Source organism: Calypte anna, chromosome 23, assembly GCF_003957555.1.
Source record: "Calypte anna isolate BGI_N300 chromosome 23, bCalAnn1_v1.p, whole genome shotgun sequence".
In the NCBI taxonomy this organism is placed as follows: domain Eukaryota; kingdom Metazoa; phylum Chordata; class Aves; order Apodiformes; family Trochilidae; genus Calypte; species Calypte anna.
Genome location: NC_044268.1, coordinates 2,122,411 through 2,136,839, shown reverse-complemented (window position 1 = coordinate 2,136,839; position 14,429 = coordinate 2,122,411). Strand labels below are relative to the sequence as shown.

The window sequence follows — 14,429 nt, the reverse complement described above, 5'->3', positions numbered from 1 at the left end:
TTTCTCTACAGGGGACTTGGCGATTCCAAACCCCCCAAGGTTCCATGAAGAAACTGAAGACACCTGGAATCTGTACTTGCTTTGTGCTGTTGAGCTGTGCTTGTTATATGGACCTTGTTGCTTGACCAACAAACAACATTAGAGTTAAAAAGCCCACTTAAACGTGTAACCTCTCTTTGACCTCTTAACCCTTTGTGGACATGGCATAATTTCTTGGGAGGAAAATCTGTAAGGCACCTACTTAGCATTATGTTCCCTCAGTGCAGACCTAGTGCAGTCTTTGCAGAGAGTAAGAAATTGCATGCATGAATCTTGACCTTTTGCAGCAGGATGTAAGGGACTTAGCAGAATGTTGTCTGCAGTGTTAGGCAATTATACAGCTTCTGTCTGTTGTGCAGATGTTAAGAAAGATTTTTGAGCAAGGAGAATCGAAGCAATCAGGAGAAAAATGCTTAGAAAAGAATTATAAAAACTTGCAGCAGCCTTGTAAGGGTGTGTTCAATTTAAGGCCCCAGATTTCCTGTGTAACAGCTACACTGTCCAAAAATACTTATGAAACCCACAAAGGGTTAACAGGCCTTTCTGAATATTTATGGTAAGACACACAAAAAATTAATAGTACAATAAACTTTAATTGATGAGAAATCACTAGGGAAAGATTAAAAAAAAAAAAAAAAAAAAAGAAAAAGAAAATAGTTCTTGAGTGTATATGTATTTTAGCCCCTACAGTAGTTTTAATTTAAGTTTGCTATAGACTGTATGTTGTTTTTTCAGATAACGGGTTTGTCTTCCTGTCATATCTCTTTGCAGAACCCAGATTCCAAAATGATGCAAATCAACCTGACTGGTTTTTTGAATGGGAAAAATGCTAGGGAGTTCATGGGAGAACTGTGGCCACTGCTGTTAAGTGCACAAGAAAACATTGCTGGTATTCCAACTGCATTTCTGGAACTGAAGAAAGAGGAAATAAAACAGCGACAGGTAGGGGTTTTTTAATAGATCTGGGAATGAGCAGTTTTGAGAGCTGGGTGCCCAAGTATTGTTATTTCAGTAGACATTTTGTTTTCAGCAGAACTCTTCTGTCTGGGCAGCATATTTTAGTCCTGAAGCAGTACATTTTTGTTGTTGTTTGATGTGCATGTTTGATGGTGTCTTCATGAAGCCCATTATTAAGTGCTGATACTTGGTTGTGTAGATAGAGCAAGAGAAACTGGCTTCTATGAAGAAACAAGATGAAGACAAAGAGAAGAGGGATAAGGAAGACAAAGACAACAGAGAAAAAAGAGACAGATCCAGGAGTCCAAGAAGGTAATGAAAATGCCCAGGTATGGTATCAACAACACTAGAACAGAGAGGAGGAATGCATGGCCATAAAAAATTAATTGAACTTGGGCAGTACTCCCCTTAGCTATTTTAGCAGACTAGCTGGACTTGCTACTGAACAGTAATTGCAAGTAAACCAGAGCAACTTTGCTACATATGTATTGTTTACACCAAGAACAGTTTTTAATATTTTATCTGTTCCAGCCTTTGTTCTTTTTGATTTTGGGAGTTTGTTTTTTGCTTGTTTTTCTTACTTGGGCTGTCAGTTACTAACAGAAAATATAAAGCAGTCCTACCTGTGTTTTAGCTGCTGTAGTTAATCAGTTCTGAGAGTGATTCAGAAGAGCTTTTAGCTTCGGAATGTCACAGGTTTTGTTTTTTCTAAACACGGTTTCAATTTGTTACATTGTTAAACTGCACTTCTTTCCCTTAGGCGCAAATCCCGGTCTCCTTCCCCTCGGAGGAGGTCATCGCCTGTCAGAAGAGAGCGGAAGCGCAGCCACTCCCGCTCCCCTCACCACAGAACCAAGAGCCGTAGTGCTACTCCTGCACCAGAAAAGAAAGAGGTGACTCCTGAGCCAGAACCCGCCGTGAAACCAAAGGAGACTGTTGTTCAAGAGGCAGCTTCCAACAGGTATGTGTGAGAAGGCTGCCTGTAGAACTACAGATTGCCTTTTTAAAAAATGGAAAGTATCTTAATACCTTTTTTGAACTTAATTTGGAGGAATGCACACATCTCCTTGTCCTCCTTTTGCTATGGCAGAAGAATTTATTTAATGATTTTTATTAAGATTTCTTTTTTCCCTGTGTGGAATTCTAAAGGCAGAGTGCCTAGCTATGGCTGTGGGGTTTTTGCCCTACTATGCTTTTCCACTTATGACAATGTCATAATCTTGTTTTCTAGCAAGTTGACACATAACTTGTATATTCTTCTCTTGGAATCATTGTGCTGTGTTGTAATTTTTTGCACAGTTGTTGCGTGGGTTGTCTAATATCTTGACAGAGAATAGGCAGGAGGAAGTTCATAGTAGGGGAATACCTTGGCAGCTTCAAAAACATTACTCCAGGGACTCTGGGCTGTATGTGCTTATAAATTAAGTCTTTCTTTTTTAACAGTGATATCCCTAAAGCTCCTAAACCTGAACCTTCTGTACCAGAGGCTAAGGAAGCTTCACCAGAACGTAATTCCAAGAAGGAGAGAGAGAAGGAAAAGGAGAAGACACGTCAGAGATCCCCAACTCGGTCCAAATCGAGGTCAAGGTCTCGATCACGTTCTCCATCTCATTCCCGACCAAGAAGGCGTCATAGATCACGGTCAAGGTGGGAGTTAAACTTGATTGTGGAGGTTGAGAACTGAGTATTTTCTTCTGAAGGTGCCACTTACTGTGATGTTCTCTTTGGAAGCAGCAGTGTTTTTAGAGTTGTTGAGCTCATCTCAGCCCATATGAGAAATGCGTTCAATGGAGAAATGTGTTCAGGTGTTGCTCACAATAACACACAGACTGGGGAGGGCACTGGGATCCTTACTGCTGGGCATGGACGTGTTAGCTAGTGGGAATTGTGTAGGTTTCTTTTAGGAGATTAGTTTCAATGATGAAGATGTAAATTTCTTCTTTTTTCCTTTTATTGTGTTATTTTTTTAGTGAGAGATGGTGGTAAACATTAAAGTGCTGATAGTGTCTGTACCACTGCGCATGTGATCTAAACTTCACTTTCACATGATGCACTTGGAGAAAAGCACCTTCATGCTCAGTCACCTGAGGATAAATTTCCTCAAATCTAAAAGTTAGATAGGTGCTTTTCATTTGAATTTTTGATTGTGACAGGTCTTACTCTCCTAGAAGGCGACCAAGCCCGAGACGACGGCCATCTCCAAGGAGAAGGAGCCCTCCAAGGAGAATGCCTCCCCCACCCAGACACAGAAGAAGCAGATCCCCTATCAGGCGGTAAGATTCCCTTTTTTTGAGACAACTGAAAACATGAAACTTTGACATTTGAAGGGAACATGAGTTGTGAGGAATGAGTGATACCAAAATGACCTTGTTTAGCTTCCTTTAGTAATCATGCACATGATTTGAGTGATGTCAAACTGCAGTGTAGTATTTCATAAGTGTGTTCTGGGGGAATGTAATAGCAGTTGTGAAATTATTTCTTTTGAGTTGAAAAAGGGATGAGAATTCCACCTTTTTTGCAACATGGCAGTTTCAGAGCTGTAACTTCAGACAACTGGATAGTTCTGAGCACAGAAAGACATGGCATCTTCCCTGACTTTTTTGCTTCTACCTTAGTATTTTTTTTCCTGTCTGGGAAAATATAAACAAGTAACTGGATTTTACTTGTTGGGAGATTTTAAGTGTGACTTTCACTTCTACCACATAAAATTAAAATTTGACTTGAAATCTGTTTCTTCATATTCTTTTACTTAAATGTCTTCAAGTCTGTTCTCTTGTCTTAGAGGTTATGTTTTTAACAGCATAAGCTATTGGTATAGTAGCAAAGTTCTGAAGATTACATGCTTATGGCAATGTCAAAATAAGACATTTGTCTTTGTAGGAAGGGAATAGATTCTTTCCCTCCTCATAGGAAGAGAATTAAAGTGATTCTTCCTGTGTACAGCTCTTTTTATTTTTTATTAAGGACCAGTTCTCCCTTTTTTATGACAAGGTGATGACTTTTTTTTTCTGAGTTTGTAAAGATATTCATTTCACACAGTTACTGGGAAAACTGTGAAAAGTATCAACTGTGTATGTTGCAAGATGTACAAGAGCTCCTTTTCAGCAAATGTTTATCTCACTCAAGGTAGGGTTTCTTTTTTCCAGGTTCTCAGGAATTCTGCAGCCAAAGGTGGATTCTGCAGGTACACAATTGCAACAGAACTTGCCACAAATTTTGCCGCAGAATTCTAGAGGCCCTACCTTTTTAGAATTACAAAGATGAAAGACTAAAACATGAGAGTGGATAGATTGATTCTGAATTGTTTAGTTAAATTGTCTGAAATTTTTGCCTCCTGGTATAAAAACCATTTTAGTGTGCTTGCACACTGAACTCTGAAAACGATCTGTTCTGAAGATCATTGAATCACATGTGCTAACATGGAGAACTCTCTTAACCATCCAAAAGTTAGAGCCCAAACCAACTAATTCTGCTAGGAGAAAAGCTTAGTTGTAGTCAATAGATTGACAGAAAACAAGCAAAGGTGACACTAACAATTTTTTGCTCACTATGTAGTTTAAAAGTAACTGTGAAAGATTGGTTGTCATTCTCGTCTTCTACAAACCAAGTGTTGAAGGCTGTCCACCATGATTTGGAAGTGTTCTTGTATGTGGCTCTATAGATGTGCTTGCAAAAAAATGCCAATTCTGTGTTCATGCTCAAACATTCTGAAACTGGCTAGTCAGAATCTAATTCTATATTTGATTTTCAGGAGAAGAAGGTCATCAGCATCCCTATCTGGCAGTAGCTCTTCTTCCTCCTCTTCGCGTTCCCGATCACCGCCAAAGAAACCACCTAAAAGAACTGTATCCAGTCCTCCTCGGAAAACACGGAGGCTCTCTCCTTCTGCCAGCCCTCCAAGACGAAGGCACAGGCCATCCCCACCAGCAAGCCCACCTCCAAAACCACGTAGATCTCCAACACCCCAGCAGTCAAACCGTGCAAGAAAAAGCCGTGGTTCTGTTTCGCCTGGCAAAGCATCAGGTAATCGATTAAAAATCTGTCTTCCAGCAGCTGTGTGCTTTTGTGCTCTTGGTTTATTGTGGATGGTCTGTACAGTTTGTATGAACAGTAAAAGCATTCAAGAATGTAACATTGCAGCTTTGACTCTGTCTTTTAGCTACCAAACATAAGAGTACTGAAAAAAGAGAATCTCCTTCGCCAGCACCCAAACCAAGGAAAGCAGAACTGTCTGAATCAGGTATGACTTTTCAGCACTGGTTTTGCATGGGGTTTTTAGTTAAAGATGCATGACAGCAAAAAGATGCATGATGCTGATCTTGATAGGCTGGCATTAAAAGCAAGAATTCTCAGAAATATAAAGATGATCCCTCAGACTGCCTCAATTATTTCTAGCGAAGCTTTCTTAGATAAAACCTCAGCCAAAGTATATTCAAACCTCTGTATATTCCTAAGATTTGGAAAAGAAAAGCACACTTGATTGCCTGAATCAAGGCAAATTTGTATCTTTATAAAGTATTCTGTCCATGTATGTACCTTTTCAGAAGAAGATAAAGGAGGTAAAATGGCTGCAGCAGACTCTGTTCAGCAGAGGCGTCAGTACAGAAGGCAAAACCAACAGTCTTCATCTGGTATGGATGACATAGCTTTCCTAAAACTGAACTGCAGTTTATTTTTGCTTGAAATAATTAATGTTAAGTTCAAATATGGTTGAAAATTATTTGCTGTGTGCACTACAGTACTATTGTAAACTTCATTGTAGATTTACCACCTATAATAAAGTCACTTTAATTATTACTCATGAAGAAGAAAGTGTAATTTTAAAGCTTATTATGTACATGTTAATTGGTTTACAGCTTTAGAATTTGCATTTTTAAATGCTTACTACCTATATGAATATTGTTTGCCATGGATTAGTTAATCTAATGTAATGTTGTTGCATTAGGTTATTTTCTAATATTTTGAACTCTTGTATGCTTGAGACTGGTAAATTAACCTGGGCCTGGTGTAGACTTTTGTCTGCTTAATGTTTGTGTAAGTAATTCCAATTCACCTTTTAAATTACCTGGCTAGTCAAATATGTGGACAGTTCTGTTGCTGCAAATATTTTTACCCAGCTCTGATGGATTTATTTATCATTTGACTCTCACTAACATTTTTAATTGAACTGCATTTAAGCAGAGGCTGCTTATATCACGTGAGATGAGCTTAATGGTTTAAAGTGCAGTATTAACCATAGCAGTCACTGTAGTCATACTGTCAGGAGAATCATTTTCTAGAGAGTGATAATTCTACATTTGTAGATTCTGGTTCTTCATCTTCATCTGAAGAGGAAAGACCTAAAAGATCCAATGTGAAGAACGGGGAAGTCGGCAGACGCCGCCGCCACTCGCATTCTCGCAGCCCATCACCCTCTCCACGGAAACGACAGAAGGAATCCTCCCCCCGGTAATTTCTTACAGTGGATGAAACTGACATCTGTTTTTTCTAACGATTTACTTCATGTTATTGTTTATCTACTATGCAATTGTCAGCAAATACACAAGACAATGACCTCACCTCCAGTTTGCCCAATCTTGTTTCAAAATCGCATTCTTGGTATGCTCATTTGTCAAGAATTACCCTGAACTTCGTTTGAACATTGTCTTTTTTTGCCTCAAATACATGGCAGATAGATTTGTCTTGTTTTGTTTTCCCTCCACTGCTATCAGGATGCAGATGGAAAAGAGGTGGCAATCCCCAGTGATGAAAAGGTTGGTTAGAAATTGATCTGTTAAATAGGATTTACATCTAGCAAATAATTTCGACAGGCTCTCATTTATTTTGTCATGGATAAATCAGTCCTTGCCATCCTTAGGATATGCACATTTGAAGTAGTAAGGTGAGGGAGTTTCAGGCTGAGTTGCTTAATGTGTTGGATCTGGGGCCATTTCACTGGCATAAAAAGAGAGGATGCACACCTCTGTCACCTTCATTGTTCACTATTTTTTAATTCACCTGAACATGTGACAGCTCGTAACATTAACATTACAAATATATTATATTTGTTAAAATATATTTTTTAAAAACAACAGTTTCCTGATGCCTGAATACCCATTTTCTCAGCTGAATGCTCATGTTCCTCAGGGCTTTTTCTTGCTCCACACACAAAGATTTGAAAGGTTTGCAAGCACAACTTTGTGTTCTTGCTGCCATTGATGTTCTGGCTGAAACCCTTCTGTAGACTTGCAACAAGTGATGAAGATCTTGATCTTCTGGGTCACAGAGAATTGGATTTTCCAGAAGTCTTATTCATTAGATACTTGGAACTCGTAGTAGTCAAGTAGTTAATACCTGCTTTGTTTTGTTATGTAGGCAGTATTGTTAACACTTATTTATGAAATTATTTTTATATTGCTCAGAAAGCAGGAAGATGCAGAAAACAGACACTTAGTGGGGTAATTAATCTGGTATAGTGATCCTTGTGAACAATCTGTAATTAAGACCTAGCTAGGGTATAGTTGCAGCACACATGATGATGGATGAGGGACTTCTCCAAGTGTAGATCATTCTAATTATGGATCTTGTCAAAACACTTGTATGTAAAACAGATCAGAATTCAAAGATCTTTATCTGGTTTGCAACATACTAAATTTGCCTGTTGTGTAAATACATGTTTAATTAGGCCAGCTATGACATTTGAAGGCTGGTATTTTTTTGGATCATAAAAGAATGTTGTCTTTTAGAGCGAGTGGCTCTCTATAAAAACTGAAACTCATTGCCATGGAGAACAGCAGCCAGCACACTTGAAATCAAATTGCAGTTTATGTAGATGAGCTGCTTTGGTTTTTTGTTACCCTCATTTTTTTTTCTTTATCCAGTCGTTCTATCTGAATTGTTTTTTTTTAAAAAAAGAATGTTTTACTTTCCAAAGTATCAGTAGTCCTCTCCTTTAATGCTCTAGGAAAACTTTTTTTTTTTTTAATTTGCCCAGAATATACCTTGCAGAGCAGAAAATGGGTTATTTGATGCATAGTTGTTATCCAGACAGCTGCAGTTGAGCAGCATCTTTGTTTTTTACCCGCACTTCAAGAAATAAATAATTTTGGGTTTCAGATCCACAGTCAAAAGCTGTTCTTGAGTAGTTTCACACTTCATTGTGGTCCAGCTTCAGGCTGCTGCTGAACTTCGGTCTGGCTGACACCACTGGGTATTTCCAGCTCCTCCCTTGCCTTGTCCCTGCATGGTGACCCAGAGGTGTTTTTGTTGGGTTAGCCTGGTGGGTCAGTAAGCTGGTCTGACTCGTTAGGTAATTGTTAGAATCAGTGCAGAGGAAATAAATGGCAGACAAGAGCTTTCAGGAGAAGAAAATGGGAGAGATTTGGGCTTTCTCTTCAGCCACAAGATGGGACTAGGCCAGGATAAGTGGAATGTGAAATTGTCTCATGACTGTGACAAGGAGTTCTGAAAACACCAGTGAAATCTTTGTCTCTTTTAGAAAGACAAGTACATTATTTCCCATCTCCTCACAGACTTTTGTTTCCAAGTGCATGAACAAGATGATTTCAAGCAGAAGATCAGAATAAGAATCTCATGGCTGAATTGCAGGTTTTCTCAGAAGTCTCTTCTCTCTCTTTAGTAGGAGGAGGAGAAGTCCCTCACCCCCCCCAGCCCGGCGGCGCCGCTCTCCCTCACCCGCTCCTCCTCCCCGGCGGAGGCGTTCGCCTTCCTTACCTCGTCGGAGGTGTGTACTGCATGTTTGGCATCAAGTGGCTTCTTTTTGGTGTGTAGTAAGAAGTGCTGTGATTGGGGGAACCAGTTGGTTGATTCCCAGTTACTGAGGGGGATGTTAGTTAGCTTTGTTAAGTCAGATTTCAGGTGGGTTGGACATCGTTTGATTGCTGTGTCAAATCCCCACCTCTTCAGGTGATTCTGAAAACCTTTGGTGTGAAATCAAGTTTTAAAGAATTTTTAGAGGAATTTTATTCCCTTCTTTGGGCAAATTGCAGGACAACTCATAGCTAATTCACATACCAAGGTGCCACCTAAGCATTTGTTTTCCCTGTAGGTCTCCATCCCCACCCCCCCGCAGACGCTCGCCGTCTCCGCGGAGATACTCCCCACCGATCCAGAGACGATATTCTCCTTCTCCACCACCTAAAAGAAGAACAGCTTCTCCTCCTCCTCCACCCAAACGAAGGGCATCACCTTCTCCACAGTCAAAACGTAGAGTCTCCCATTCACCACCACCAAAACAAAGGAGCTCCCCAGCTGCTAAAAGGCGTTCACCTTCCATATCTTCCAAGCACAGGAAGGGATCTCCTCCCAGTAGGTCCAATCGGGAAGCACGTTCTCCACCACAAAACAAAAGGCATTCACCTTCACCACGGCCTAGAGCTTCTCATACCTCTGCAAGCCCACCACCACCACGAAGGGGAGCTTCAGCTTCACCCCAGAGAAGACAGTCTCCATCTCCAAGCACTAGACCCATCAGGAGGGTGTCAAGAACACCTGAACCTAAGAAGACAAAGTAAAAAAATCCATCTTTGGTGCTTTGTGGGTGGGGTGGGCATTTTAATGCAGTGGGAAGAGTTAGGAAATGGGTTTTAAATAGCTCTCAGAGTTTGAAATTACTCAAATGTCAGTGGCTCTGTTCAGCTTCCAGCATCATAGCATTGTTTTTTGGTAGTTCATTAGGTTGGAAGCATCTGTTTAAATCTGTTAAGTACAACATGGGGTGAGGCATTAAAGAGGATTTTTGAGGGGTCTTTTGTTAGCACAGCATTGGGGACTGAGCAGAGGAAAAGCAGTTGAAGAGAAGTTTTGTTTCTAGCTTTGCTTATCTGGCTTTATTGTTAATTTTTCCTGTCTGATTTTGTCTCTTCCACCTCCTGTTTTTCAGGGCTTCCACACCAAGCCCACGAGCTGCAAAACGAGTGTCTTCATCCCGCTCTGCATCAGGATCACCTGAGCCAGCAGCAAAAAAACATCAAGGCCCTCCATCTCCTGCTCGTTCCTGTTCCCCTTCTGCAAACTGGTCACCTGCAAAGAAAGCTAAAAGCCCAACTCAGAGCCCATCACCTGCAAGGGTATTTGTCAGCTAATAAAAGCAATACTGGTTGAGGTTGTATGGCAAGTTATTTGCCCAGAGACTTGGCTGCTGAACAGCTCTAAGGTTGTTCATTTGTGGAAGAAAAAGGAAAAATCCTAGAGTGACTTTTTTCCTAGGTAGAAACTTCTGTTATAAAATTTATAGCATAAATTTTTTTCAAACTTAACATCTCTTGAGTGTCAAAAAAAGGTGCTGTTATGTGTGAATTTTAACTTCTGAAAGACTTGCCCATTTCAGGAGCCTGGATTTGTTTCATGGTTTTAAAATTGAGGTGGTCTTGTTTATGCTGAGTCTTAAGTGCAAAGCCAGGGTATTCCTAATAAGAAGAGAATAGATTGCTTGTCATGAGTGTGCATGGGGTTACATTCTGTTTTAAACAGACAAAGCACAAGTGTCCACTACAGGATCTACAGGATCAAAACAAGACAAGAGGGCAGGGTCTCAAGTTGTGCCAGGGGAGGTTTAGGTTGGAGATTCGAAAGAATTTCTTTCTGGAGAGGGTGATCAGGCATTGGAATGGGCTGCCCAGGGAAGTAGTGGATTCTCCGTGTCTGGAGATCTTTCCAAAGAGCCTGGATGTGGCACTGAGTGCCATGGGCTGGGAACCACGGGGGGAGTGGATCAAGGGTTGGACTTGATGATCTCTGAGGTCCCTTCCAACCCAGCCAATTCTATGATTCTATGATCTGTCTTCTGGGATTACTTCTGGCATTTGGGAATGACTTTCTCCCAGTTCTAAAGAAAGGGTTTAGTTTACTGAGTTTCAGATGTTGTTTTAGTCTGTTCACATTTGCCAGAGTGGTTGTGGGTTTGCATTCATATTTTGAAGGCTTAGAAATGAGTTGTAATATTTGCTGAATTGTTTGTTACAGAATTCAGATCAAGAAGGAGGTGGAAAGAAGAAGAAGAAAAAGAAGGATAAGAAGCATAAAAAGGATAAAAAGCACAAGAAACACAAAAAGCATAAGAAAGAAAAGGCTGCAGCAGCTGCAGCTGCTGCTACTACTGTGGCTGCACCAGATACCACATCAGTACAGGAAGAACAGGAACCAGAGACAGAACCCAAAAAGGTAGGAATTTGGAACTTAGGCTTTACTTTAACAACCCAGTTTAAGAAAATAGGTAGAGGTGAACATGCACACAACTCTTGGTGGTTTTGCTTCAGAAATGCTGCTTAGTATTTTGATTTGCAGCACTGGGGGGGGCTGCAGCCTGGCTTGAGTTTTCAGTGTGTGAAGAAAATGTTTTATCTTTGTTTGAAGGAGACAGAAAGTGAACCAGAAGACAACCTGGATGATCTAGAAAAACACCTGAGAGAGAAGGCCCTGAGGTCGATGAGGAAGGCCCAAGTGTCCCCCCCATCCTAGGCTGAATCCTTTGATATAATGTACATTTTATTTGGTTTGTACTCAGAATTCAATTTCAAATTGCTAAATGTGTTTGAGCTTTAGAATATAACATTTGTTGTAATAATTGCTAGGTTGAGGTTCACCATGTACAAAGGGCATGGATTTACATTACAAAAGGTGTCCACAGTGTACTAGTGACATTCTTTCATTGACAGTCAACATAAATTCATTTAGAGTGAGACTTCTTAGAGGCAGTAGGAATTTGTTTTGAAGGCTTTAAACATGACCCTCAATCCCCAAGTTTCTTTGAAATTCAACAAAGCCTTGAGCATAATTTGCAAGAGTCTCATTTGACTTTTTTTTATATCCACTTACATTATGCTACTAACCTTTGTGGTTTGTAAACTTGCCCAGAAGTAAAACCACTGCAGAATTACCGAGGAAGTACAGATATTTTAATGCTTTCTACTGTTGCCTGTATAGTCTCCATTAAAGCAAATAAAAAAATAGCAATTTAGAATGGTACATAAATGAAAGCATGTTATTTACCAGGACACTGTGGGTTTATATTGATGTAACATGTTGATTTGGAACACTGGAATTTCATTTGTATTTTTATGTTCTTTCTTTTTTTTTTTTTCTTTTTTAAAGGGCAGTTTCCATCATCAGCAGTCCCAGAAAAAAAAAAAATAATTCCTTCAGTTACATAAATTTTGTTTGTGAGATGTTGCCCCCTTCATCAATCTTGTCTCGTTAGGGTTCTTCTGAATGGGATGAGCAACTTTCAGAGATGTGTTCTTTGAAAGTCTGAGGAACCTGAACTTTGGATATTGTCATGTTTTCACTGTTTTTTTGGTTTTTTTGTTTTTTTTTTTAACTAAAGCTATATAAAGCTTGTGGATTAAACAAAATAAATTTCTAAATTTAAACAGATGTTGGCTATTTTTCTACAAACATTTACATTTGCTAATCAGCTTTCTTTTGTACAGGGTTAATGAATACACAGATAAAGGAAAAAAAGTATTTGATTCAATATGCTGGCTTCTGAAAAACTGTTTTTTAACTGTCCTGGGGGAGCAGAAATAGCCCTTTGTTAACAGAGTGATGCTCCTGTTGTGTCTGGATTGGTGTTCTTGCAAAGCAAGAGTAAAATAATCCACCTGGTCAGCACTCTGTTAGGACAGATAAGCTTAAAACAACCAAACACAGTATTTGCTGGTGGAGATTGCTTATCAGAGCAAGTAAAATGTTTCAAGGTCCTGCAAAATAAATTAATGGCAGGTTTGCATTATCTTAGTTCCAAGCTTTAGTCACATCAACACTGGTTTGAATCCTCATCTGAAGAATCCTGGTGGTTTGCTGCCTTTTTCCATAATCATATTTCAAACTTGCTGGATTGCTACTGTAGAATTTATTTTAAAAATTCAAGCTCTTGTTTCTGAAACCAAGTCAATTCTGAAGTCTGAGGTTCCTCTGGAAGGAGGAATGGAACATGCTTTTGAAATGAATTATTATTTTTTTTTGTCCTGCAGCTGCAGTAGATGTGATGTACGTGATGGAGTGTAGATATTTGGTTACTCTTTTTACTTGACATCCTGTAGGGTTTTAAAATGAAAGATATTCTGTAGATAATGGATGGAAGGGGATATCTCTGAAGATATTTCTGCACTTCCCTATATGCTGAATCTTTTGTTTCTTAGCGTAAGTATACGTTGTATGCTAAAGTGCTTGTAAACTTAGTTCAACACCACTTGAATGTTGAGTATCCTCTGTTATTAAATGTGTATAATAAATGCCAAGAACTTTCTGGACAAACACCTTTTTTAAAAGTACAACTGAGTGAATTTGGTTCTTACGAAACTCCAGAACTTAACAACATCATGTGCTCATCTCTGCCCCCTTCATTTTGGTTTTTTTTCCCCTGTGGTGTTCCCTGGCACAGAGAATGATGCTGAAACTGATCACAAATGCATCACTGATCACAAATCAGCAGCACAAATGATGCTGAAACTGATACAAGAACATCTGTGCACAGGTCCCACAAGGAGTTAATGCCTCAGTGTTTATAATCTGAATCTTAATTTCATCTGTGTTTTGTGACCTCTGTGTGCCTTTTCATCTCAGCACTAGCAGAAGTTCTTTAAATATATACCTGAGTCACTGACTGCTTATCTGTCCTCAGACCTATTTTTCATCTCCTGCCTCCAGGGCTGCAGTCCTTGATAAAGGATTTTGCTGTTGGTTTTGGACAGGCCAGGAAGGAAAGCCAGACCTTCCCAAGTTGGTCAGCTGCTCCCCCACCTTTTCTTCTCCTTTGGAGTTTTTATTGTTACTTGCTCCCTCTTTCTGTTTTCTTAAACATCTATCCATAAAGACTGGTTTAGGTGTAAAAAGAGAATTTAAATATGCTCTTTAAAAAGAATATAACTTCTAAATCATGTTTAGTTCAGTATTTTAATTCTTTCCCATTTAGTCAACTCATTAAAATGCTGCCATTCCATTCAAACACTCAGGTGATCCTGAGTTTCCTCATGTCTGCTCAAGAGCTATTACACTGCTTCTTCCTGCATTAAATACTGCTGCAAAGGTGCTTTTTAGTACAGAATCCTGGCTGAGATGATTACCATGAAGCTTTTGTGTCTGTACTCTGCAACTTTGTCCTGGTGGTTGACTTGCATCACTGAATTCCTCTCCTGGTCCTCTCTAAAGTCCATCAGCCAAACCCAAACCTGCCTGATCTGTTCACCACTTGATCTTGGTTAACCTCTTCCCTTTGTTTCTCAGCCCTTTTATTTCTAGTTGTGCTGCTGCAGCTCAGGAAGGAGCTTTGCAGGGTGCTTGGTGTGCAACAGAGTGGAACCTCTGGTGCTTGAATCTTGCTTGCCCTTTTTATTCTCAATCTGCTGATGCCAGATGTTTGCTTGTTAATCACAGCTCCCTTCCTGAAGTGACAGGTAGGAAGGTTTCAGTAGGGAACTTGCAGGAATAACTAA

At 39.7% G+C, this 14,429-nt stretch overlaps 1 protein-coding gene across 4 annotated transcripts in view; it reads left to right on the top strand.

The window, feature by feature from the left end:
• The window catches only part of SRRM1 (serine and arginine repetitive matrix 1), a 17,988-nt gene extending 4,799 nt beyond the window's left edge, over window positions 1-13,189 (top strand). For 2 of the 4 annotated variants that reach the window (XM_030464260.1, XM_030464263.1), the window contains exons 4-17: window positions 811-981; window positions 1,196-1,308; window positions 1,757-1,957; window positions 2,440-2,643; window positions 3,150-3,269; window positions 4,748-5,019; window positions 5,156-5,236; window positions 5,541-5,627; window positions 6,300-6,444; window positions 8,615-8,719; window positions 9,044-9,505; window positions 9,878-10,064; window positions 10,960-11,157; window positions 11,350-13,189. In XM_030464260.1, coding sequence (XP_030320120.1) covers window positions 811-981; window positions 1,196-1,308; window positions 1,757-1,957; window positions 2,440-2,643; window positions 3,150-3,269; window positions 4,748-5,019; window positions 5,156-5,236; window positions 5,541-5,627; window positions 6,300-6,444; window positions 8,615-8,719; window positions 9,044-9,505; window positions 9,878-10,064; window positions 10,960-11,157; window positions 11,350-11,454 — 2,451 coding nt within the window. In that variant the 3' untranslated portion in view covers window positions 11,455-13,189. The remainder of the gene's footprint in view (window positions 1-810; window positions 982-1,195; window positions 1,309-1,756; window positions 1,958-2,439; window positions 2,644-3,149; window positions 3,270-4,747; window positions 5,020-5,155; window positions 5,237-5,540; window positions 5,628-6,299; window positions 6,445-8,614; window positions 8,720-9,043; window positions 9,506-9,877; window positions 10,065-10,959; window positions 11,158-11,349) is intronic. The other 2 variants (XM_030464261.1, XM_030464262.1) reach the window with 2 other exon arrangements.
• Window positions 13,190-14,429: the final 1,240 nt, after the last annotated feature.